General features: G+C 35.2%; 2 protein-coding genes across 5 annotated transcripts in view; one reads left to right on the top strand and one right to left on the bottom strand.

Annotated features, from left to right (window-relative positions):
* Nucleotides 1–3,815, bottom strand: part of COL4A6 (collagen type IV alpha 6 chain) — a 270,516-nt gene extending 266,701 nt beyond the window's left edge. For all 3 annotated transcript variants that reach the window (XM_036924944.2, XM_057495272.1, XM_036924942.2), the window contains exons 1-2: nucleotides 3,561–3,815; nucleotides 3,318–3,369 (exon numbers count right to left, since the gene is read on the bottom strand). In XM_036924944.2, the coding sequence (XP_036780839.2) occupies nucleotides 3,318–3,369; nucleotides 3,561–3,571 (63 nt within the window). In that variant the 5' untranslated portion in view covers nucleotides 3,572–3,815. The remainder of the gene's footprint in view (nucleotides 1–3,317; nucleotides 3,370–3,560) is intronic.
* Nucleotides 3,816–5,120: 1,305 nt separating this feature from the next.
* Nucleotides 5,121–27,244, top strand: part of COL4A5 (collagen type IV alpha 5 chain) — a 228,008-nt gene continuing 205,884 nt past the window's right edge. The window contains exons 1-2 of one of the 2 annotated variants that reach the window (XM_057495198.1): nucleotides 5,121–5,167; nucleotides 5,439–5,661. In XM_057495198.1, coding sequence (XP_057351181.1) covers nucleotides 5,581–5,661 — 81 coding nt within the window. In that variant the 5' untranslated portion in view covers nucleotides 5,121–5,167; nucleotides 5,439–5,580. Of the gene's footprint in view, nucleotides 5,168–5,267; nucleotides 5,662–27,244 lie in introns of those variants that run through there. The other variant, XM_036924940.2, reaches the window with a different exon arrangement.

The following is a 27,244-nucleotide window of genomic DNA, read 5'->3' on the forward strand; positions in this document are numbered from 1 at the left end:
AAACACAAAAGATTACGTATTACATGATTCTATTTATATGAAATGTCCAGAAAAGACAAATCTATAGAGATAGGAAAGTAGATTCATGTTGCCTGGGGTCGATGATGGGAATGGGGATTAACTGTGAGTGGATATGGAAGATCTTATAGGGGTGATGAAAATGTACTAAAACTAGATATGTTAATAAGTTGCACAGCTTGGTAAATTTACTAAAAATCATTGTATTGTACACATAAAATGGGTGAATTTATGGTATACAAAGTATATCTCAATAAAGTTGTTTTAAGAAAGAAAGAAAAAGAATTCCTTGAGACACAGCCCCAAAAAAGGCATATATTCCTTTTGATCATTAGAATAGGAGGAGATTTTTCTCTGTCTTTGAGAAACCTTAACACTCTATTCATACTTTGATGACTGCAATTACAGCTGAAAACCACAGTGGAAAGGACCAACCTGAGTAAATTACAACTTAAAGAAGTTTGTATTTCAATCAGAACTTGATTTGAATGTGACTAAAGGCATTTTACTATGTTTCTTGCAAAAGAGACAATAGACATCTCTCTTCTCCCCTCTTCCCTAACCAAATAACTCTCCCACTAGGCTTTGACTTTTAAACATGCTTGTCTGTATTAGAGCCTTTCATGAAAGCAGATTTGGAGTAAAGTGGGAAGAATACATAAGGATCCTGACTACTTTGGGCATATTTTTAGCTCCCAGACATCTTGGCCTGTGGTGAGATATGGATCTTTCTAGTCTTCTCTCTAATGCGATGCAGGTACATTGCACATAATAATTTATCATTAAGTACCATATCTTTTAAGGGACATAGTGACCATTACTGTCTGAGAAACTAAATGCCTAGAGACTTAGAGATTATGTTTAAATAAATCTGTGTGCACTGTGCCTTAAGCACTTAATGACCAAAACGATTATGGATTATTCTGTAGGCCTAGGCTCTATCTCATTCAGAATAATTGTGTAAATATTTCACCTGATTAAAAATCATCACTCTCTTAAAAGAAATTTAATGGAAACTCATTTTTTTAATCCTGGGTTTTAACATTTCCCTTTCCATTGCTTTAAATAGCACTGCTTTATAAATTATGACAAAGGAAGAATTCAAAAGCACCTAAATGACCCTATCTTAAATGCTCACCAATATTCCATTATTGGCAACTGAACTGTCACAGTGAAGAGAATTTCTCATAGGAAGCACAACATAGTTTCTGTCAATATATTTACAAATTGTCATTAATACTAGTCAAACAAGGTGCCCAGATCTCAAATGTCTAAAACTTATCTGAAAGGTAAAAAAACATTACAAACCCAGAGGATAAGGTGGAATTGAGAGTAGAAAATGAGACCCAGCCAATATAGATGAGAATCCAGTATAGAGAGTACAAAAAAAAACCTTCCCCTTAGAAAAGTCACCTTTTGGGAAAATTATCTTGCGACTCTCCTCCTTCTCTTTGCCATTTTTCTAAAAATTAAAAAAATAACTTTTCAAGGTCAAGTAAACAACAGGTGAAGGGATCAGCTCTGGACTTTAATAAGGCAAAAAATAAAAGTATTGTCAGTGTGTCTCAAGGGTTATTTTGTTCTTGCCAAGGCCAATCACACTGATAATAGCAGGTGACCAATAAACTAACTGGTAAAGCAATAAAACAGAGTCTAAAACTTATACACCAAAGCAGGGCTTGATTCTGGAATTGAAGGTATCATCCTCTAGTGACCTTTAAGGATGTCACGTGATAGGATACAGTGTTTGGGAAGTCTCTAGCTATTTAGAATGATTTGTTAATGCTTCTCCCCAAAGTACACTGAATAACATCGGACAGAATCTGAAAATAAAGATTTTGCTGCAGAGTATTCTGCCCAAGCATGACGTTTTTACAAGTGGCAAGGTTCCCAGACAAATTGTTAACTAATCCAAACCTCCCATTTTCAGTAAGTGTAGTATTGAGAATCAAGGTAACACATAACTAAACTTCTGTACTGAAGGAATCAGATGGAGATGTGCACAGAACCCTAGATCAATATTTCTGTTTACAAAGTCTAGAATTTACCTACATAAGAGCTGATGTTCTTAGTTAAGGGGTCACAAGATGTTAAAAGTCAAGTTTTCTGGTGCCATCCTCTTTTCATAAGAGACATTATTTCACTTTATTCTGATATTTTCTTAAAGACATATGCCAGGACAAAGTAATCCATTTTTCTCCCCATAAAGTTATTAGGTGATGTCACTGAGTTAAGTATGGCTCTATAAACAGTATTTAAAAATATTTAAAGTATTAAAAATAGGTCCAGTTGGTTAAAATGGTCAAAACCCACATGGTAAATATTTAGATTATATATTCATCTGTCATCTATAAGACTTTGGCTATTATTGAGTTTTTTAAAAAATGGGGCAGTGAAATAGTTTGCAATAGTTGAACAACTTGATATTTGAACTCAGGAGTTAACTTTATTTCTACCAGCACAAGTAGCTAGTGAGACTAGAAAACTGCAGCATCTCTGATTATTTGGGTCCCTCCACCTTTGGTAAAATATCCCAGTAATTCCATTGGAGGTCTCCCTCTACTTTTGGGGATACACTGAATTTTTCTGGGCCAGATGTCTACAGAAATTCCTTTGCCTGCAGTCCCTAGCTGATTTTATGGATGATATCTGAACAGCCTATGAATTGTTAACTTACAGAATTTTTTTTCTATACCAACCACTTTAACTTTTAACTTTCTGATGACACAGAAAACCAGTAAAAGGAAAATGTCAGAAACTGAACATCATCTAGTGGTATCAGTTCAGTTCAGGTAGTTAAAGAATCCAGATGTCACCTGGTACTGTCAAAGAAATCACAAGCAAATACTTATTTAACTTCCATAACATTCGCCGCACTTTCAAGTCCCACTCCTTGTGCTCTTCTTCCACTCACAAACTTGTGCGCCAACGCATGTTCTTGTAGACCAGGGGAAAATACATTTTTTCTGCCTTGGAGATCGATGCAGAGAAAGGCATCAGTTGTCGGTCATCTTAAGTCGTCTGGGAAGAGGCTCAGAAATACGTGCTTCTTGTGTTTTCTAATTTTTTTCCCCAACCCATTACCAAGATTTTCTGAGAGAAAGATTCCTGAGTCCCAAGGGCAATTAACCTGTCACTGTTCTATTCCTAAGAATCCTATTCACTCCCACTAGAAATGGGAGTGATGTGAACTCGGTTTCGTAGCGCAATCCTTTATGCCCCTAAATACAAACGCAAGAGGTGGGATGCGGAGGAAGTCAAAGGAGGAGGACGCAAAGAGGTCGCGAGAAGAAACTCACCGCTCCTGCCAGTTCCTCGGTCAGGCACAACGTAATCAGGAGCAGCCACAATCTGAAATGGGAGGGAGGGTGAGTAACATGGGCTATCTAAGGCTCCAGGGTCCTGTGTCTGTCCATAGACCCCAACCCCTTTTTGCTGTCTGTCCCCACTTTTCTGCAATGACAGAAGTACAGATATAGTCCCGGTTCGGCAAAGTAGCCCAAACTAGGAAAGGAGGGAATCTCTGAGCAGCAACATCTCACCCAGGGTGCATGCTTGCGGCTCCTCTGGAGCTGGGTCCCGGGAGACTGCTAAGCCGCTCCGCAGTCCCGGCTCATCGGGGCTCCGCTGATGCTTGGCGGCTGCTTTCTTATTCAGGAGGACGAGGTAGGGAGGCGAAGCGGTTCACTTCAGAAGAAACTAAACTTAGCTTCTATATAAGAAGTGCCCCAAAGGAAAACACAGTCAGCCGTGCCCGCTACAACTTGCCGTACTCAAAAGATAGTTTCATGCACCAGGAGAGGAAGGAATGGAGGGGAAGGGGGCGGGGTTGTCTGCTGTCAATCACCCCCCCCTACCTTGGGCAGCCAGCTGTCTTTCTCACTTTCAGGCACCTCTTCACAGAGCATTCTCACGCATCTCCACAGCTTCACGCATGGGCCCATAGAGGTGTATATACTAAGATCTAAGCCAACTATGCATCACACACTTCCATAAACCCTGTTAACTGTTACAAATAAATAGATCAAGGCATACGATTCCTACACAGACAAATGGGTCCCAAACTATCCCTGCAAACTTGCCCAAATGCATACAACACTCATCCTGGTTTTACACCTAAGCTTTGAGGGTGGTGGTGGTGGTAGTGGTGGTGACTTCTGGGGTTGTCAAGTCTACCCTAAACGGAGTAGAAATTAAGAATGAGTGGGCCCTCATGAACAGGTCCAAAGCCCTGAATAGGTCCAAAGGCAGGAAAGATTTTCAAGTGGCAAAATTTAGGGTCTGAGGTAACGGAAATGTTCTGAAGAATTCTTCAGCACATCTCTGAAAGGCCTTCCAAGGAGTCACACAAAGTATTTTCCGGGCTTCTTGGTACTTTAATAAAGTCTGTATATAAGAATTACCAAAGTAATGTTCAAGTCTGCTTTATTTGGGAAAACTTAAACCCTCTGCCGTTAAGTTAACTCTATATAAATATTTCCAGTTAGGTGTTTGTTAGTTTTAAGGAAAATTGCATGAACGTTATATAATTCCCTGTCCTAAATCCCTCCGAAACACAACTGCTGCAGCAGTCATTACCTTTTATGTTAGTCCAAGAAGTAAAAATTAAGGCATTTAGCAGTGCAGCTACATAAAAAGACATGGTTGTATCACAATAACATGCAAACATATAATAACTACTGTCTATGAATGCTGCCAAATTTTACATATATATAACATGCATGGTCTTTACACAGAGATTTCATTATCTGAAATCTTCAGTTATAAGCATATGTTTAATCATATAAATATATTTATATAGTTGTAATATTTTCACATATTCTGTTGTATGTACAAACTCTGTCCTGCGGAAGGTAAAATACACTAGCAACCTAGAGAGCAGCGACTAAAATTTGTTTCTAATCATTAACAATAAAAAGTACTGTTCCATGAGATCCATCCGCCAAAAAAAAAAATAGTTCCAGCTCAGGTCTATTTGTAATTGGCTTGGTGCTCTCACCAATGAGAGTGGGACTGGGCAGGAGTAAGTACTATCAACGAAAGGTGCAAGTGAACGAATAGAAAAGCTTCTCGGTTGGACTCCTGGTGTTCAGTCATCTGGTCTTGGAAGTTTCCCTCCTCCAAATAACTGAGCGTCACTCCCTCGCAGGTTGCCGGTGCAGCCTAAGGCTGCGGCGGAGTGATCCTCAAATTCCCCAGGGCCGGTGGGGAGGGGGCGGTGCAGGCGGAGAGGGAGGAAAGTAGATCTGTGGGACCTGTGTAAGGAAAAAGTTTGCAAGTCTGGACAGAAGGGAAAACTGCTCCCGAGAGACCAGCTTTCTTGGGGAGGGGAGGGGGGAGGGAAGAATAGCTGTTGAGGCTGCTGCTGCTTTTTTTTTTTTTTCCTCCACTCTTAAAAAGCTTCTTTCTCCTCACCCAAGCTCACCGGCACAATTGGGACACCCTGGCTGTCCTTCTCCAGCTCTAGCTCTCTCCCAATAAACCCTCAAGATTATGTCAGTTGGTCAGAGCCAGCCAGGGATTTCGTGCGGGTGCTGAAGGAGCTGCGGGAGCCGGAGAAGAATGAAACTGCGTGGAATCAGCCTGGCTGCCGGCTTGTTCTTACTGGCCCTGAGGCTTTGGGGGCAGCCTGCAGAGGCTGCGGTAAGTCCTTCCTTCTACCTCCCCACCCCCATCCCGACCCCCATCACCTCACTCTCACGCCGAAATCACTTTCGCCCTTTACCTAACTTCCCGCTAGGCCTTGGCTAGGGAATTCATATTTACCTTCACTTGTTTAGGAAGACACATTATTTACAGTAAACGCTGGTAACTCAAGCCTTCTGAAGTCCAAGGGAGAGGTTTAAGTGTTTAAAAATAGGGCTGCTTGCTTTCCTGCAGCTAGCTGCTCTGGGGGCAAGAGCAGAGCCTGGGGTGGGGGACGCATGCTAATAGATCACCAGGCTCTGGTGGGTAATTTAAAACTTTTCCTCTCCGCCCTCCGCCCTCGGGTTTTTCCCTGCCTGCTGGCTAACCTTTTCACTAGTTGTACCCAACCCACGCACTCTTTAAACTTGGTCTATAGTTTAATATTTTGACTTTTCTAAAGTCCAGCTTAAATCAGAATGGTAAGCCCGCCCATAAAGTTCTTCCCTTTTGCCCTTTGCTTAAGCAACATGAACCTACCCTCACCTGTGGTCAGCAAAGCCTCTGTAGAGACTGTTTCCATTTTGACATCCTTATTGCAAATACTCAGGTAACATAGCAAGAACTATGAGGTAAAGACGGATGGCCTCAGGCTTCACGTCTCATATGTGACATGACAGAGCAAAAGTTCCAGTCAGTTTTAGGAATGTAGAATTAAAACCCCAATGTATCTCCTAGAAGGATATGGGGTAGTACCATCCACTATCCTTCTGGGGATGAGAGGGAGATTTAAAGGAAGGAATGGCTTTGTCAGAGAAAATATCCTCCAGCCTGAAGCCCATTATCTTTAATTTCATTTAACCTTTAAAGAAGTATGTAACAGATTATTTAGAAGTTATATTTGAGTGATCATAATGGGTGCTTTTAAAAACACATTAATATGAGATCATGGCTTAGGCCTCCACATGGTTGAGTGATTATCAATTCAATTCTTTATATGCAGATGCTATGCTGTAGTTTAACCGGGTTCACTTTTAAGTTAGCTGTCTAGCTTCTCTAAACACTCAGCATGCCTCATTACATTGCCTTCCTGTCCTCCAGAAAGTGTGTACTTAAGGTTAGAAAACCAACTTTCATATTACTGTAAGCAAGACATAATTATGATACCAAATCAGAAAATTCATGCATATCAGGGATTTTTAATTACAGTTGCCATGATTTTTCCTTCATCAAAGTAGATGGTTGACTTAAAATTGCTTTTTTGATGCAGAGCATCTTAATGGGGTAAGTTTTAGCCACTCAATTGTGCTACAGACCCTTGGATAAAACTGCAATTGTTGTTTTAAGAGTTACTTTAAAAAATATCTTGGTGCCTACAACTTATGGCATTTGGCCTAGGGGCAATGATTTTGTGCATATTTGATTAAATATTTCCAATTTTTTTCTTTTGACATTGCTATTAATAAATATGCACCAGATGCCTGTCATACGAGTATGTATAGCAATACTATACAGCAATTTATACTAAAAATGAGATTTATTTTTATGATTGATAAAACTTGGGAGCAAACTTGTGTTCTTGGACACTAACGGTTGAGTGTTCATGAAGAAATTATAGAAGACACTATGCAATTTTTTTCCTTTTTCCTCCCATATAATTTTTAAAGAACATTTTATATCCCATTTCCCTATCATTAGGGTATTGTGCCTCTAGTAAAACCAGAGGTTTGTTTTCTCTGCTTCACATTTCAATATCCTAGTTAGATAAATGTTTTAATCATCTCAAAGATATGAATGGTATCTGCTCTCCATACTAGTGCTGGGGGTATTGGTGGCCTTCTCCAGAGTAAACTGGGTGGAAGTGGGGCTGGATGTTGGCTGGAGTAGTCTGGTATTGGGACTTATATATCAGGAAGAGCATTGCTATTTAAATTGCTTTAATTTTTCATAGTTAAGGGATTTCTTTATCTCTGAAGTCATGCCAAGTTGGGATATCACAAATATGTGGAAGTTTTTTTTAGGTGGAGTGTTTATTAGTTGAAATATAAAGTAACCCTTATGCCAAAAGATTAGCAGTAAGAGAAAAAGGCAGCTTTCTACTGGAAAGGTCATTTCTAGTGATGGAAATAAATATTTTTATGTAAAGGTAATTATACCTGCACTAACTCACTGTCAGTAGGATATGCACTTAGATTTATGGATATCGTGTGTAAAATTATACTACCTCTACTATAGAAGTACTAGTAAGGGGGTGGGGTGAAGGGGGTGCGTGTGTGCACGCGTGCTTGCATGTGTGTGTGTAGTAGAGTGGACAGGTTTTTGTAATTTAAATGTACTTAACAGGTTTCTCTAATTTAAATGTACTATCGCCCTTGTAACCAGCAGCAACTCATTAAGAGTAGTAGTGCCCTTTGTGGCCACGGAACAGTTTTTCCTCTATTAAGTATACTGCTCCATAGGAAGAATTTGTCCGCATTGTTATCATAACTTAACATTTTTGAGTGTTTACTGTGTGCCAGGCACTATGCTCATATGGTAATATACATTATCATATTTAATCTCCCCGACAGATCTATGAGGTATATGCTATTGCTATATCCCAATTTTACAGATCAAGAAGCTATGGATCATAGAGGTTAACCTGCCAAAAGTCACATATGTAGTAAGTTGGGGAGCTGGAAATTTGAATCCAGACAGTTTGACTCTAAAATTTTTACCCTTAATGACTGTCCTATACTACCTCTGTAGAGTTTTATTTGTATGTGGTCTATAGAGATTTATTCGCTTTTCAGAGTATTTGGATCCCTGCTACTTTTTTGAGGGGGAGGTCTTCGGGGACACAGGAAGTGCATTGGAAATGATAATGGGGATTACATCTCTTCCTGCTGATGTTAGGAGAACAGCTCTGGGTTTAGAATAGAAAGATCAGAGTTTGATCTCTATATGTTTGTCTATATATAGAGATAATTTCAAAGCAATCTAGAAAAAAATGCTTGTTATAGGTTAAATGATTTTGTAAAACAATTTTATAAAAATAAAAGTTAGGTTCATAAAACAACTACAATTTTTAGTGTTTTCCTTCAATTATTTTGAAGAAATATTTGCCTTATAATTATTTTAATTAGTTTACATAATTTTAAATATACTAAACTTTTCAGGAGCATGTCTATTATGATAAAGCAGGGTATTTATATATGGTGGCTTACTTTGCTTAAGATGCCCAACTCACTTTTGTTGTTTTTACCAATTTACCACCCATCATATCTAATTCCATTGATTCAACTATCTATAAAACGTCTTGTGCATATGTTTATATATGTATCTGTCTTGTGACTGTGTAAGTGTGTGTACATTTTTTTCTTGTGTTTATATGTGAATTTTGATGTCTATATATGCAACACATGAGATTCTTTATCTTGAGTTAACCTTGATAACTTGGTTAAGGTTGTGTCTGCCAGGTTTATCTACTGTAAAGTCACTATTTTCTCCTTTTGTAATTTCAAAATGAGCAGACCCTGTGAGACTATATGGGGCAATATCGTGAGACAGTGTAAATATCCCGTTTCTCATCATACTTTTGCCCGCTAGTGTTATTATCTATTGAGGATTCTGGCCTGAATAATTATTACTGTGACATCTGCCAAGTGGTGATTATCAGTTTTCAACATTTTCTGCATTTATTAATTGAATTATAATGTAACAAAGAAATTTACTTTCTCTATTTCTTTATTTAGTTGTTTATTTGTAGCCATATGGACTTAAGGACAGTTGTTTTATTCTATGAGTTGTAATGAGTTATGCTATTTTTACTTTTATTTTTGCTGCATTTACCCCAGATTTGGCCAATAGAAGCCCCTTCTAGTTGGCTCCTGTGTCTTTTCAACCTGTCCCCATCATTTTTTGAGCATTCTCTTACGTTCTGGCACCACAAGATGGTCCAAACTCATTTTCTACTTTTTCTGCCCCAACCCTGTAGTCAACCATTTCTCCAAGGAGCTCTGATTCATTTTAGTGGATAGTGGTATTTGGAGATCAAGTTCTGGTGCATGGCATGCCCACTGCAACTGAGGTGTCATTGCTTCTCGGCCTCTTCAGGAGACAAAACTAGGAAATACACACACACACACACACACACACACACACACACACACACACACACACACACACACACACACACACACACACACACACACACACACACACACACACACACACACACACACACACACACACCACATACCCATTTCTCTATTTCTTACAGTCTCTCTTTGTATATATATATGTGTCTATTAAAAATCATGAATTTGTACTGATACTTATGATTTCAGTCTAAGACCACAGAATAAACATAGATCTTTGATAATGTTGGATCTAACTGCTTTCTGGTATCTCTCCTTGGACATGTTTTATGGGCCTTGCAGAGGTCTTATACAGTCTTTATGAGCTTGGCTCCTGGAGTCAGACCTGGAATCTAACTGGTTAGATGTGTGACCTTCAGTCAAATAGTAACCTCTGAGGCTTTATTTCCTCATTAGCAAACTGGGGCCAGTCGTATTTCTGTCACAGATTGTTTTGAGGATAAAATGAGAGACGTTATGTAAAACATTTAGAATAGTTCTTGGCACATAGCAAACACTCAGTAAATTTTTGGGTTTCATTGTCATTACAAATTATTTATTGACTGGTCATTTCTTATTATGTTAATTCTCGAATTCTGTGCCTGATTTTCAAGGCCTGTCATGATCTTTCCCTTCATCCAACCTTATTTTTCATTACATTTTACAATATACTCTCTCCACTCTAGCCTCAGTGAGTTTTCCTATAATCCCTTGAGTACTACATTTGTATATTTTGTCTGTACATCTTGATTAGAATCCTGTGAATCCAAATCTTTGCTGAATTGCAATATGGTGTTTGCACCCATTCAGCAGATGCTTATTCAGCAACTCATAAGTAATTAAGAATTGTATTTATGTTGCTCTGCCCTCGTGGATATTTACTATCCACAAAATCATTTTGTGCTAGACACTGTGGGTGAACTTGAATAAGATAAACAGGGTCCCTGCCTTCATGGAGTTTACATTGCTAGTGAAAATAGATAAACAATCCTCCTGTGAAACCTTCCCTTACTATTATATCAACTGCTGATTTTACCCTTCTTTGAACATTTGTAATATTTAGTCTCTTCCTGTCTAGTATCTAAATGTATTTGGTCACATTTTGTTAGAGTGTTTGTCTAAGTGTTTTGTTTCATGCAATTTTTATCTTTTCTCCCTATTAGATTATACACTCTTTGAAGGCAAGAATTGTATATTGGTTCATTCATTCAAACAATTTCTATGTTGGTTTTGTCCAATAACAAAAGTAATACATGTTTAGTATTGGAAACTTGAAAAATATGGAAAGTTATAAAAATCTGTCTGCAATTCTACCAACAGCATAGAAATAATCCCTATTATTGTTTTGATTTTACTTTTTATATATCTAATCTTTTAAAGATTTTTTTCCAGTTTTATTGAGAAATAATTGATGTATAGTACTGTATAAGTTTAATGCATGCAGCATAATGGTTTGATTTACATCTATTGTGAAATGATTAACACAACAGGTTTAGGTAACATCCATCTTCTCATATAGATATAATAGAAAGAAAGATGAAAAGACTGAAGGAAGAAAAAATTTTCTCTGATAAGAACTCTTAGGATTTACTCTCTTAACAACTTTCCTATATATCCTACAGTACTCTTAGCTATAGTCATTATGTTGTATGTTACCCCCTAGTACTGACTTATCTTATAACTGGAAGTGTGTACCTTTAGACCACCTTACCCCAATTCTCCCTTCCCCCACCCCCTGCCTCTGGTAACCACAAATCAAATCTCTTTCCATGAGTTTGGTTTTTTTTCCTTAATTTTTTCCTAAACTTAAAAAAGTAAATGGATTAAAAAAAATTGGGATCATTCTACATACAGTTTTATATCTTAACATTTCTTCTGCTTATCAAGCATTTTCCAATATTACTAAAATTCTTAATTTTAAAAATATTATTTTTAAATAATTGCATACAATGTATATTTATACACACCACAATTAATTTACCTGTTCATATTTATAGAATATATTTTTGGATTTTAATTTTTTTAGCCACTGTAAGAAATGCTGCCATGAACAATTCTTATTTCATATTTTGTATTATTTTATTAGTACTTCTTCCTTCCCGGGGAATTAGTGGGTTAAAGACCATCAGTATTTTAAAAGTCTTTGGTACATGCAGTAGACCCTGATATTTACAAAGGCTGTATCAAGAGATAAACTATGATAGCTAACTTTAGTGGTTCTGTGTTATATTTTGTTAGGTGGCTAATACTATTCCCATTTTTATGTACAAGGAAAAGAAACCCACAGGGTATTTAAATAACTTGTCCAAGGTCATAGAATTAGTAAGTGGTTGGGCCAAGATTTGAACCAAAGCAGTCTGCCTCTTGAACCTACTCATGAGTTTTACCTAAGTCCGCATTTCAAACATGATAGGTAATACAGAAAAATAAAGTCCTGTTAAAAAGTTAACTAATTCCCTTTCTAACTGTACTTTCTATACTCCTATAACCCTTTCTTGTCACTGGTCATTTGACTTGATTCTAAAGAGTCTCACCACTTGTCCATCTTTTAATAATTACTTATTCCTATTACCTAGGCCATTCATTCTCTAGGGCTTAAATTTTAATTTTATGAACTATGCATCTCCCTACATGTCTCTTCTGGACAGAAGATGGAGCCTCCCCTCCATGGATACCTCTTACTAGCTATGGTAAAGGTATAACATAGTCCAAACCCACTGACATTCTCCCTCCCCTAGGAAAGCTTTTAAATGCTTCTGAAATGGGGGCCCCTTTTGCCCTCTCTTCTCGCCCCCTTGGCCAGCCCCTAGTCCATAGCTGCCTATGAGGCTTACACTTAAATGGCTGTGTTTTTGCCTAGTGCTGTCCCTTGCTTTCATCTCTCCCTTAGTGATACTCCAGAACCTTCTCCCCATTAATTGCTGATCTGTTTTTCCCACTTTGGAGTGATATTATTCCAGACTCCATTTCCTCTTTTTAGGAACAATCTTGTAAGTACATACGGAACAAGATGTCCCCATCCATTTTGTACCACTCCCACTTTACCTTCTCCTCATGTTTTCTCACTAGCAAGTGACTTTACTGCCTTTATGCTAGCCTTATACTCCGTGCAATTGAAATGTATTCCTCTGCAAAATCACGAACTGTTACGCATTATGGCTTTTCCAGGTGGCATTTTAATAGCTGAACTTTAAGCTTCTGAATGAGAGGGATCTGCTCTGGCCAAATTACTTTCTAGAATGGTTTTATCAATTATACTCCTATCAGTAGTGATAAGAGTGCCTATGAGACAGTCCTTATCATTTTTTTCTATCTAGCACAGTGACTATGGAATTGATGCTCAACTGATTGCCAGTTGGTTAGATGATTTGGTCCTATCCTCTAATGATTTTCTTTTTAAACTGTAATCATTCCATCATCTCATCCTCTTCTGATAATAGCAACCATGGAACAAAAGTAATTTTTGAAAATATATTCTCTCTAATTAACATTATAAATGAACCACCCAGCCACTTAACTAAATCTTCATTACAAAGATTTGTTTTTAATAGCAGTAATCCTTGAGGTTTTTTTTGGAGAGGCATGTTTATTGTAAAATCTGATACATAGGCTCCTTTAATTTTAACAAACCAGATTCTCATTTTATGCTTCAGTGCTAGAATTTATTTACCTTCATAATCTGTCCAGTTCCAACTGCCCTTTGTTCCCTTAGCAGCTTCTGCTGGCCTTTAACCAAAAGCATAGTCTGTGATGGTACCTGCTACCCTGTTAAAATGAGAACCTTAAATTCTGTGCTATTTGCTAACCAAAGACAACCAAAGGCAAATGTTATAAAAGAAACACACTTTTGCTAAATTTAATTTTTCACTTAAAAAATTTTACTGAATCTGATATAAACATGAGATTTACTTATTAGCTTCTAGAGAAATTTAAGCATCATTTGTGAGCAAGTGCTAGTCAAGTTAATGGTACTAAAATAGTACTAAAGTAGAACTATAGGAAAATCTGTTGGCATTTGTATCGTCTTATCCAGTCAAATAACACTCTTCCAGTATGTTATGAAACTGGTTGATTTACTTCCAAAGTTTCTTACAATATATATGACATTAATGGACTACTGAAGGAAATATTAGAACTTTGGGAGGAAATGGTATTAAGAGTGGGATACTAGTGAGAAATTGCTTAGTGTATTCTGTAGTTTGAACTCTCCAGGACTTTGCTAAAGGAGGACAGGCCCTTCTCTATCCATAATCTCATAATCTAACTGGTGTAGTGAAACATTTCTGTATGGGAAAGGTAGGGATAATAGTGCCTGTTTATATGAGATAAGTTGTTTTCTGCTGCAGGTGGTAGAAAACACTAGTTCAACTGTCTTAACAATAAAGACAATTTTTAGCTCACATAGCAAGAACTTTGGAGGTAGAGTATCTCTGAGGGTAATTAATTCAGCCAAATAATACCCAGGTTCTTTCCACTTCTGCACTGCCATATTCTGCCATTCAGCTTTCTCTTTCAGATTAGTGCCCATCATACTGGCAGGGTGATTGCTGCAGTTCTGGGAATCACATGCAGATACCACAATGTCCAGTAGAAGAACAGTATGAGCTGTTCATTTGTGTCCCTTTTTATCAGGAATGAAAACTTTCTCAGGAGTCCTACACCTCCAACCTGAATCTCATTGACTAGAATTATGTTTTATGTGTATGTTTACATCAATACATTGGCAAATGGAATAGGATCATAACGGTAGAGTTAGATCAGTTACTTACCCAGCCCTCCTCCTCCCACCGCCAAAGCACATTGCCCCTGGAACAGTTGGGAGATAGGAAAATCTGAACAAAATCACAGTTTGTTTAGGCAGGAAAAAATAGTTCCTGCTTTATGACCTCATGAGTTTGTTCTCAAGATCAGTGGAATGAAAGATTTATAAGAAATTGATGTATTTGTTAAATATAAGGTATTTTATTTAACAGGGAAATTATTGTTTTGTAGAGTTGTACAAATGAAAGATGTTGACTATTTACATAATTATAGACATTTTAGATCTGGAGGGATATTAGGGATCCTTTAGGTCAGTAGTTCTCAAAGTGTGGTCTGTAGACCCCTAGGATTCCTGAGAACTGTTTTAGCAATAGTATGAAGACTGTTTTGTCTTTTTCACTGTGTGACATTTGTATTGATGGTAGGTAAAACTGGTTGTGCCATGTACCAAATTGTCCTAGTAGTTCAATGTACTCTCAAGGGATAAGAAGCCAATTTTACTTAAAAAATGTCCTCAATGTAGCATTAACTTTATTAAATCTGGACCCTTGAGTGCACATCTTTTTAACAATCTATATGACAAAATGGTAAGTATACACAAAATACTTCAGTGTGCTGAAGTAAGATCATTGTTTCTAGGAAAAGAGCTTGCACAGTTGTTTGAGTTGTGGGTGAACTAACTGGTTTTTGCATGGAACACATTTTTACTTGAACAACTGAGACAAACCAAGGTTATTCAGACTTGAGTTTTTGGCAGACATTTTGTAGAAAATAGGCAAGGTATGCCTATTACTTCAAGGAAAACTACTGGCAATATTTGTTACCAATGAAAAAGTTTGAGCTTTTCAAGTAAGAATTAGAATTTTGAAAAACTTGAATCTGCCACTATGAGCTTGACAGCTTACCAAATCTTAGCCTTTTCTAATGATTGATAATTATATTGATAAGCATGATTTTTTTATGTTGTATAGTAAAATGTGTTAACATTTGGAAATTCTGCAAATTTCAGTGAACTAATATTTTCCAAATGACTAATGTATGATACTACAAAGTCATGCATGGGTAAAAAAGATACATTCAAAGGCAAGATAGACCAATGAGTTTTTGTGTAACTGAGTTCAAAAAGTTAATTGATAAGGTTTGAGATTCTATGTTGCAATTAATCCTAAAGGGTCTATCACTTCTGGAGCTTTGGCATAGTACCAAAGAATATACACAGTTATCTTAAAAGGTTATTAAAATACTCAGTTTTCCAAACATGTAACTACATAAAGCCAGATTTTCTTCATATATTTTGACCAAAGCAGCATGTTGCAACAGAATGGATGCAGGAACAGAATGAATGCAGAAGCAGATATGAAGATCCAGCTGTCTTCTATCAAGGCAAACATTAAAGAGATTTGCAAAATAATAAAATAATCCATCTCATTATTTTATTTGCTTTGGAAAATATTAGTTTTCATAAATACATAATTATGTTAACATGTAATGGGTTTATTGTCACTTTTAAATGAATAAATATTTTAAATACTACTCAATTTTATCTTACATGGTAGATATTGATAAATAAAACCCACATAAACAAAAGCTCTTGGGATCTCAACAATTTTCAGAGGGTGAAAGGGTCTTGAGACCAAAAAGACTGAAAACCATTACAGAGACCAAATCTATCTTTTTACAGGAAAGTGATTAATGAAAAATGCATCTAGTTAATTGCAGAAGCAGAAATGGAATCTTATTTCAGTCTTCTGTACAGTATACAATATTGGTTCAGGGATTGGTGTGCTGGTAATATAATTTTGTAATTTTATTCATCCTAGTAGATGAGCTTAAAATATCAAATAGAGAGTGGAGATGCTATATTATTTTCATGTCTTTTCTACCATCTTCAGTCCAATTGCCAAGTCAGAAACATTCTTGCAATGTACAAACCATAGCAGAGGAGCCAGTGATGAAAAAAAGACAATGAGCTAGTTACAGCTCATACTGGAAAATGCATGAAATCAGGGTAACTTGTCTTACATAGCTTTGTGGGGTATATATATATATATATATATATATATATATATATATATATATAAAATTGGCTCTCAGTAGCTAGTTGTTGAATGAATTTTGAATTTAGGGGAAGGGCAGCACCAAGAGGCAAGACCTAGAATCAATGAGTTAAGTTACAGGAATGCTCAGTATCAACAATTTTGTAACAATTAAGCTATCTAGTAATGGAATACCCCATTACTCAAAAGTGCTCAAATAAAGGGTGGATATCACCTTGTCCCAAATACCCACAAAGTCTCTTTCAACTCTAAAATTCTATTGTTCTGGTTGTTAGAAAATTCTTTCTTATTGAGTTCAAATCTGCATCTTCATAATTTTTAAACAACTGTGAGGTATACTTGACATGCAATGAAATACACTATTTGAAGTATACAATTTGAGGAGCTGTGACTTATATATGTGCTTTGAAGAGCCATCTATACATTAAAAATAGCATATAAATCACCCCAAAAGATGTTCATGCCTCTTTGTAACCCCTCCTTTTTTCCTTCCTAGTCTCACCTCCTATCCCTAAATAACCACTGATCTGCTTTCTGTTCATTAGTTTCATTTTATGAAATTTTATATAAATGGAATCATATGGTATGTACACTTCCTTCTGCTTCTTTCAGCATTTGGGATTTATCCATGTTGTGGTATGTATCCACATAGTCCATTATTTTCTTGCTGAGTAGTGTAGTACATTGTGTAGATATACCACACTTTGTTTTTCTGTTCACCTGTTAAATAGGTTTCTGTTCACCTGTTTGAGTTGTTTCCAGTTTGTGGTTATTATAGGTAAAGCTGCCAGGGGCAGTTTTATTTTTGAATTTTAACAGTTATTTCCTTGAAGTGTAATTTACGTAAAATGGTATTACACTGATCTTAGGTGACCAGATCAATTATTTTTAAAAAAATTGTATACACTTTGATAACTACCAACCAGGCTGAGATACAGATCATGTCCATTACCCCAAGTTCCCTCATGCCCCTTCTCTCTCAGTGCCTTTTATGTCTTCTAAGAAATTTTAAACCCTAAAGTTACAAAGATACATGTTTTCTTCTAGAGTCTTCATAGTTTCAGATTTTGTCTTTAAGCCCATTTTTTTCCTATATAGATAACCAGTTGTTCTAGTACCATATATTGAAAAAAATCCCTTTTTTTCATTGATTTGCTTTGATGGCTACATTCAAAATTAATTGAATGTATGTTTACACATCCAGGTCAAAATTCACTAGTCTGTTTATCTGTTTGTCTCTCCTTATGCCATTATCACACTGTCTTGATTATTTTGGCATTATAGTAACTCTTTAAATCTTGTAGTTTGAGTCCTTCCAATTTGTTCTTAAGATTGTCTTGACTATTGTCTTGGCTGTTTAGTTCCTATGAGTTTTAGATTCATCGTGTCAATTTATACCATTTGGGATTTTGATAGGGATAGCAATGATTCTATGGGTCAATTCAGGAAAAATTGAAATCTTAAAATTATTGATTTTTCCAATCCATGAACACAGTACATCTCTCCATTAATTTAGATATTCTTTAATTCTTTCATTATAGAAGTCATGCACAGCACTTTCTAAATTCCTTCCTATGCATGTAATTGTTTCTATAGTAAATGGTATCATTTAAAAAATTTTCAGTTGCTTGTTAAGATATCATTTTTTATACTGATTTTTTTATCCTATTACTAATTTTTTTCTGTTTTCTTTTTTAGGACATTATTTACATATTGTAAAATTCACCCATTTTCTGCATAGTTCTGAGTTTTGACAGATACATACAATAGTGTAAGTGTATTCTATAAAATACAGAACAGTATTGCTAAATTTGTTCATTAGCTCTAGTAGTTACTTTGTGTTTTCCATGTATATAATCATATATCTTCAGATAAAGAGAGTTATACTTCTTCCTTTCCAATCTGTATACCTTTTTGTGCTGGCTGTCTTATTGAACTGGCTAGGACATCCACTATAAGTTTAATAGAAGTGGTAAGAGAAGAAAATCCATTTTTTGCACTCTCTTTTGGAGAAGATCTTAAATATTTTGCTCTTATGTTAGCTTAAAGTTTTCCATAGTTATAGATTGAGGAGGTTGTTTTTCATTCCTATATGCTGAGATTTTTTTAAATGTTAAATTTCATCAAGAAATAATTTACACCTACTTAAATGATCATATTGTCAGGAGGTCAGCTAAGCTGCTAGGTGTTTGAGTAGCAAATTAAGCCGAAATGAGAGTAACACTCAAGCCTTTAGTTTCTTGCTGTGATTATACAAGCAAGTCGCTAAATCAGGGAAAGTGCTGGCTCCCTTTCCCTCCCATTTACGTTTTTCTCCATGCAGTGGCTCCAGGTCAGGTAGATCATCACAGCCTTGGGAGTCAGGTATCTCACTGATGAAGGAGCCTCAAACAAAAAGTTCCTACAGTTTTATGGACATAGAAATCTAGGGAGGGAAGAGAAGAAAAAAGGCTAAGAGTGGAAAAGTTCTGAGTTAGAGTAGAGAAAAGTGCCTTCAAAGTTTCCCGCCACTTCCTCTACTATGAATTTTATGAACGAGTCTTTGCGTGGACATAGCGTTTCAATTTTCTTGGGTAAATATCAAGAACTGGAGTTGCTGGGTTGTATTATAAGTCTATTTGTAACTTTATAAGAAACTGCTAAATTGTTTTCCAAAGTGGTTGTACCATTGTACCTTCCCACAGTGTATGAAAGTTTAGTTGTTCCTCATTCTAGACTGCATTTGTTATTGTCTTTAATTTTAGCCATTTTGATATCTGAGTATTGCTATGCCCTATTAGTTTTCTTAAGTTACCTTTTTATTAATATTCAGTGTACTGTTCTATGAGTTTTGATAAAAGCATACAATTTTGTAAACACTCCCGTAATAAAGATTCAGAATAGTTCCATCACCTCAAAATATTTCCTCATGCTGCCTCTTTGTAATCAGCCTCTCCACCTACCCAAAGTTTCTGGCAATCACTCATCTATTTTCTGTTCCTATAATTTTACCTTTTTCATAATGTCATATAGAATGAATAATCTAAAATGTAACCTTTTGAGTCTAGCTTTTTTTTCAATATAATACATTTGAGATTCACCCATGTTGTGTTTATCAGTAGGCCATTTCTTTTTTATTTGTTTTCTTACAGTTGCGTGGTAAGAGATATTATTCTGGATCTTACATACCCTGGATATAACATCTTTGTTTGATACATAGAAGTTTTGTGAATATGTTCTCCCTTTCAGTGTCTTGTCGTTAATCTTAACTAGTATTTTCAATGAATAAAAATTTAATTTTGACACAGTTCAGTTTATCACCTTTTTGTGGTTACAACTTTCTGTGTCCTTTATAAGAAATCTTTGATCACCCCAAGGTCACCAAGATTTTCTTCCACCTTTGCTTCTAAGAGGTTTTTTAAAAATAATCTTAGCTTTTGATTCATTTGGTTATTTCGTGTGGTGTCTGGTAAGGCTACTAGTTCAGTTTTTTCCCTTGTGTTTAATTAGTTCCAGCACCATGTATTGAAAAGATGATCCCTTCCCCCATTGAATTACATTGGTACCTTTGTTGAAAATCAATTAACTCCATATGTCTGGGTCTACTTTTAGACTCTAATCTGTTCCATCAATCTGTACGTCTGTCCCTTAGCTAATACCACATTATCTTTCTTAACTGTAGTTTATAATAAGGCTCGAAATCAGATAGTGCAAATTCTCCAAATTTGTTCTTATTTTTCAAATTTCTGATTCCCTTTGTCCTTCTTTGCATTTCTATATAAATTTTACACCAGCTTGTCAATTCAGACAAATAAAACTGGAATTTTGAATGGGGTTGTGCTTAATTTGCAGATCATTTTGGGGAAAATCGATGTCTTAACAGTATTCAATATAATGATAAATGAACATGGTATATCTTTCTTTTTATTAAGGTCTTTAATTTAACAGTGTTTTGTACTGTGTAGGTCTTATACATACTTTGTTAAATTTATCTCTAGGTATTCATGTATTTGAATAGTTTATTAATGGTATTTTTTATTTTCAATCGTTAGTATATAGAAATGCAATTGATTTTTTTCTATCAACTTGTATATTGTGCTCCTGCTAAATTAATTTATTATTTCTAGTAGCTCTTTTGTGGATTACTTAAAATTATCTATATACATGATTACGCCTTCTGTGAATCAAAATAGATTTACTTCTTTCTTCTCTGCACACTCCTCTCCTTTTCCCCCCTTATTGTTAGAGAATGTTTGATATAAGTGTTGAGACTTCAGTCTTTGCTAAAATTTCCGTGTCTGAAAACATTTGTTTCACATACTTTGTAGAGGTTTCTGGTTGTTAATTGCAAGACAGCAAGCCCAGTGGCAATTATTCCAACATAGCCTTGTTTCACATTTTTGAGAACACTGCTATGAACATTTTTGAACAGTTATTTGTATTTCAGATTATTTCCTTCAAACAGACTTCCAAAACTAGATATCATCACCTATATTCATATATCTATGACCATCTATGTATCTACCTATCCATCCATCCATGTATGTATCTGTCTAAACCTGCAGTATGAGAGTTACCTCAAGAGCAGTGGTCATATTTTCTCCTTGTATACTTGACCTTATTTGGCAGGAAGCCTTTCATTTAATAAATGGAGAGTAAAGTTTTTTTGATTAATTAATTTTTTTATATCCAGAATATCCCTTTAATCATAGGATAGAGATATTTCTAATCTTGCCTGTGAAGTTATGGGAAGAGAAGACTAGGATCATTACCATAGTTTTTATTTCCTATTAACCTCATTTTACTTCATTTACCTGTATTATTTCTCTTTGATAATGTAGGAAGAAGGAATTAAGAAATTATATGTAGGTCTCAGATTTGGTAACTGATAAAAATATTTTATAAAAAAGTATAGTTCAGTTTATTTTGATATGAAGAAGACTCTTTTCCTAACTTTATTACATTTAACTTGACTTTGTAAGACAAATGCTTGAACAGTGACCCTGTAGGAAATGGCGGCCTTATCCATTTTGAGTTAATTTAGTCTCAGAAGCCTTTGAAATGTGAAGTATTTATTTAAGCTTTAGTATCCCTTCTGAGTAGTTCTCCTAGCTGGCTATAAATGAGCCAGTATGCCCTGGCTTTCAGGTCATGGTCAATTTTCATTGTCTTGTTTCAAACTGAAGGAGTCAGTTCCTTTTATGTTATGATTTTTAAAATAAGCTCTACTTTTTATTCAGATGTAGGTATGTTGAAAGTTTCCGTTGTCTGGCAAAATTCATCTCCCTAGGTTGTGGATTTCCCCATCTCCGTTCCTCTCACTTCCTATAAATACTGAATCCATTTTGGAAGAAGAAAAATAAAGCTTTTTTCCTTCTAGTTCTTAAGGTCAGCTGAGTTCCTGGGTTCTTAATTTTTAAAAATGTTTCTTACTTAAGAGTGAGTATACTCAATTTGTAGTAATTTGGCTAATGGTGAATAAATTAATTCTTAGCTCTTACCTTCTCTTAATTCTATTTGCTTGCTTATCTTTTTCAGCCTTTTTAGCCAATTCATTTTTCTCCACAGATGCAGTACACTTCTTTTTGTTATAGTACAAGCGTATTAGACCTTATCATAGCCTTCATGTCTTCATTTTTGTATACTGTATAATGGAAAAAAACAGACTAATGTTGTAAAATAACAAATGAGATTAAACTGAGAAAGGTCACCTTTCTTTGAGGCTGAAAAAAGAGGTTCATCTTCAGGGGCTTGGATTTGTTTTCCTGGCTAACTTAACTGATACATTTGGATTTGCAAATTGACAACCCTTATATTGAAAACATGGGCTTATAAACTTATCAATAGCCTAATAGATTTTCACACTCATATTCTCATTTTTTTCTCCACTCCATGATACCAAGATAAGGAAAGGGAAGTGCCATTTTTTTAGATGGTTAAATCATTATAATTTGAAATTGACAATATTCGGAAAAACAAAGGTGAGTTCAAAATTAGGTCTTTCTGATTTCCTTGAGGCATTGTAAACATATTACCCAGGCTTCGTTTTAAAATAAGGTTCTGATTTAATCTGAAAACACAAAATATTCAGAGGCACATGGGATTAAATTATTTCAGATTATAATCTTTTTCAGTTTTGCTCACATGTCTGCTTTTTCATTCTTCATGGTACTTAAAAATTCTATAAAGATTTTTATTGGGTTTAAACATATAGTATCAAATTATAGGAGACAAGAGTATAGATATCGGTTCTCATTAAATCACAACTAATGAAAATGTGTACTCAGAGAAAATTAATTTGGTTCATTTTGGGTAGAATACTCTAGGGCCTAAAGTTTTATCTCCTTTCCCTACCATTGTCCTAAAAATGTAACATCAGTCTAAACATGAACTCTTTATGTTATAAGACTTCTCTGTGATAAATGTTTATTCAAAATTAAATGAAGAAAGGAAGATAGTGAAATTTGGGTCCTTTTTTTTTTCCTTATCTGTATTTTCTCAGCTATTGACAGTAAATTTTATAACTTTTGCAATGTTTTGAAAGTGTTGAATATTAGTTTACAGCTATATATTTCTTTTATTTGGATTTAAGCAATTTAACAACATATTTTATAGTTAACTATTTTTATCCATCATTCTTATAAAGGAAAAGAAAGCTAGATGAATTATTGGAAAACTAAAACAGGATTTTATTATTTTGATAAACATTTCTGTTCAATTTTAGAGTTTTCCTTTACCTGCCTTTCTTAAAGTAGAGCTTCAGTGGGGGTTTTTTAAGTAAAAAGTTCCAGAATAACCTAGCACCAGTAATAATTCTGCCATTGATCACAGTGGAGAGGAGTCATCTTTAATTTCTATCTATTCTTTCATATAAAGTGTAACATGTATTCTTAGCTTTTCTCCCCCCACTGAGTGACACACACCTTTCCACTTTTCTCTTTACCAACACTAAAAAGACTAATGTTGATTGCTGGACCCAACTTTTTAACTGATATTTGGAGCAAAATGTGTAATTATGTATGAAACCTGTGGTTTTGTTTTAAGGCCTTGTGAATGAATCCAAAGTCTTTAGATAAACTGATACAATGACTGATATAAAATCTAAATCCACTCCTGGTAAACAAGGAAGAATTTTGAACTTTTTAATTGAGTGTTTTTTGGTTGAATTAGGAACATTCAGGATTTGTAAAATATGTAGTAAACAACTCTAATAAATCCTTCAAGAAGATATCTTAGTTTATAATTGCTTAAAATTTATAATTTATTGCAAAGCCTAAATAAAGTCATTTTAACTAGTTTATGCTGTTTGCCAATATTGATTGAAAATATTTTATCATCTTACGTGTTGCTGCCCTAATTTTCCCCTATCTTAAAATTTCCCTGAGGAAGAAAATTGTGTCAACCTCAGTGGTTTAGAGTTAACTCTATAGCCAAGCTGGAAGAGAGGGTGCTTTGGAAAAGAGATATACCTTTAGGGTTTATATTGCTGAGAAGGTGTAGATATTCTAATTCTGTCTAGAAGATGGTATAGGTGAATGCAGCTGGGAAAAATGAGAGTGCCATCCGGTTAGTCATGTTGTAGACATTCTCTTTTTGGATTTTGCATATTTCTTAGTCATTCCTTTGTCAGATAGTAAAAGTGTAGTGTGGGAGGTACATTTAGTCACTCCTCATTGTTGCTTTAATGTACTTTATTACAACAAATAATTGGAAAGAGCAGGATTTAGAAGTAAAGTTAGACTTTAGAACTGGGGTAGAGAGAGAATGCTCAGAGAATTTATCCTGGACACCAAAGGGTTGGAAATTGGGATGATGGACTGCATTAGTATTTTGTTTTTTGCAATAGGTAGGACAGATTCCTTTCTTTTTATGGGAGTACAAAACCCCTGAAATAGCTAGTTCTAAAGTTACTACTGTAGAGTAGTATAATGGTTTAGTTTAGAGCATGGGTATTGACATCAGGCTTGGTTTAAATCATGCCTCTTCTACCTACTGATGAGGCTAATTTTATTAGCCTGAAGTGTCTTAATGCCTAGCATATAATGTGTTCATTAAATGATCTGTACTGCAGGATCTGTAGTCTCTTCCAATATAATTTAGTGAAATCAGGTTGCCTTTCCTTAGGCATAGTAATTTGTTCAACTCTTTAATCAGCTTTTTACAACTCTGGTCTTTACCGCAAAGTGGAAAGACTTAGGAGTACTTTCAAAATTTATTTCTAGAGGTATTGGCCAAACATTATGACAGTTAAATATGCATACACTAATACTTGGTATATTAAAAAACAGAAATAATTCCTTAAATAGTGTCATCTAATTAGAGATGAAATGATCCAAAAGAGAGGCAAGAAAATGGGGGAGTGGGATGTGTTGTAAAGAGAAAATTAAAACTAAGGTGTAAACAAGAAAGCAGGTTTATCTGCAGCTATAGGAAAACCTCTTTAAACCCACTTTGATTTCCTAGGAAGCTTCTTACAGTTTTTAATTATTAAATTGTTTATTGGGTTGAAGTTAAATATTTAGATAATTGTAGTATAGACATGTATGTCTACATATATGTAAGTTTGTTATTTTAAACTAATTTTGGGGGGTTCTTTCTCACTCATAGGAAATTTAAATAAATACTTTGAATATTTCAGGAAATACAGCATGCCATTCGGTAAGTTTAAGGGAACAAGTGAATAACTTAGCTATTCCAACAATGTTTTGCCTCCGCATTCCTTGGCGCAAACAAGGACCTCAATGAAGCGTCCCTCATGGGAGTTGCCTGTGGAAATCTTACCGAACAGGTCCAAGTCCCAATTCAGGTTCTCCTCCCTTCTATTTTTTAAAAATCAACTTTAGTGAAGTATAGTTTGCATACAATAAACTGCATCCATTTTAAGTGTACAATTTAATGAATTTTGACAATGTATTTGGGTATATATATATTATACCTACGACATTGAATAGTTTCATCACCCCAAAAAGTTCACTTGTGTCCCTGCCTAGTAAAATGTTGCCCTGCTCTGTACCTGGAAGACACTGATCTGCTTCGTTTGCTGTAAACATTTGTGTACAAATCATTTTGTACACATAATTTTCATTTCTTTTGAGTAAATGCAAAGGAATGGAGTGTATACTTTTGCAAGAAACTGCCAAAATAGTTGTCGAAGTAGTCACACTATTTTATATTCCTACCAGCAATGTATAGGATCTTTTTGATTATAGCCATCTCAGTAAACATAAAGTGGTATCTCATTTTACTTGCACTTTCCTGATGCTGATCATATGTTCATGTAGTCATTGGCCTTTCTTTCAAATATATTCTTTTTGTGGTGTCTTCTCTAATCTTTGTCTATTTTTTTAAAATTTGATTTTTTATCTTCTCAAATTCAGAGTTCTTTTCATATTCTGAATACAAATGCTTTGTCATTGTATACACAAACACACACACACACACACACACACACACACAGTATTTTTTCCCAGTTTGTGTGTTGTATTTTCTTTTCCTTAACAGTACATTTCAATTTGCAGAGTTTTAAAATTTTGGTGAAGTCTAGTTTATCACTTTTTTTGTTCTATCATTATTGCTTTTTTTGTCATGTATAAGAAGATTTTAATTACACTAAAGTTCTCAATTTTTCCTGTTTTATATGTCTGATACATCTCACTTTTGAAGAATTTAGAAGTTTTTTTGTGTGCAGTGTGAGGTAAGGATCTTGGTTCAATTCTTTAAATGTTTTATTAAGGTGAAATTCACATAATATGAAATTAACCATTTAATGTGAACAATGCAGTGGCATTTAGTACATTCACCGTGTTGTACAACCACCACCTCTATCTAGTTCCAAACATTTTTATTAGTCTAAAATAAAACCTGATATCCAATAAGCAGTTTCTCCCCATTCCTGCCCTACCCCCAGACCCTGGAAGTCTGCGTTCTGTCCATGGATTTACCTATTCTGAATATTTTACATAAATGGAATCATATATTATGAGACCTTTTGTGTCTGGCTTCTTTCACTTAGCATAATGTTTTTGAGGCTCATCTACATTATATCATTTATCAGTACTTTGTTCTTTTTATGGTTGAATAACATTGCATTGTATGGATACCACATTTTGTTTATCCACTCATCCATTGATAGACAGTTGGGCTGTTAACCTGCTGGCTATTGTGAATAATGCTGCCATGAACATGTATGTACATGTATTTGTTTACCTGTTTTCAGTATACTTAAGAGTAGAATTACTGGGCCATATGGTGATTCTGTTAAGTTTTTGAGAACTGCTGAACTGCTTTTCACAGTGGCCAGACCATTTTACATTTCCACCAGCAATGCACATGCATTCCAATTTTTCCACATCCTTCCAACACTTGTTATTTTCTGTGTTTATTATTATTATTGCCATCCTGATTTATTAATGAAGTAATTCTTCATTGTGGTTTTTGACTTGCATTTTCTTATGACTAATGATGTTGAACATCTTTCTATGTGCTTGTTTGCCGCTTATATATCTTTGGAATAATGTCTATTCAAGGCCTTTGTCTATTTTTTTAATTGGGCTGTTTGCCTCTTTGTTATTTAATTGTAAGAGTTCTGTATATATTCTGGATACTAGGTAGATATATGATTTGCAAATATTTCCTCACAATCCGTAAATTATCTTTTCATTTTTTTGATAATATCCTTCTATGCAC

The sequence above is a fragment of the Manis pentadactyla genome, chromosome X (assembly GCF_030020395.1).
Source record: "Manis pentadactyla isolate mManPen7 chromosome X, mManPen7.hap1, whole genome shotgun sequence".
NCBI classification, from domain to species: Eukaryota; Metazoa; Chordata; class Mammalia; order Pholidota; family Manidae; genus Manis; species Manis pentadactyla.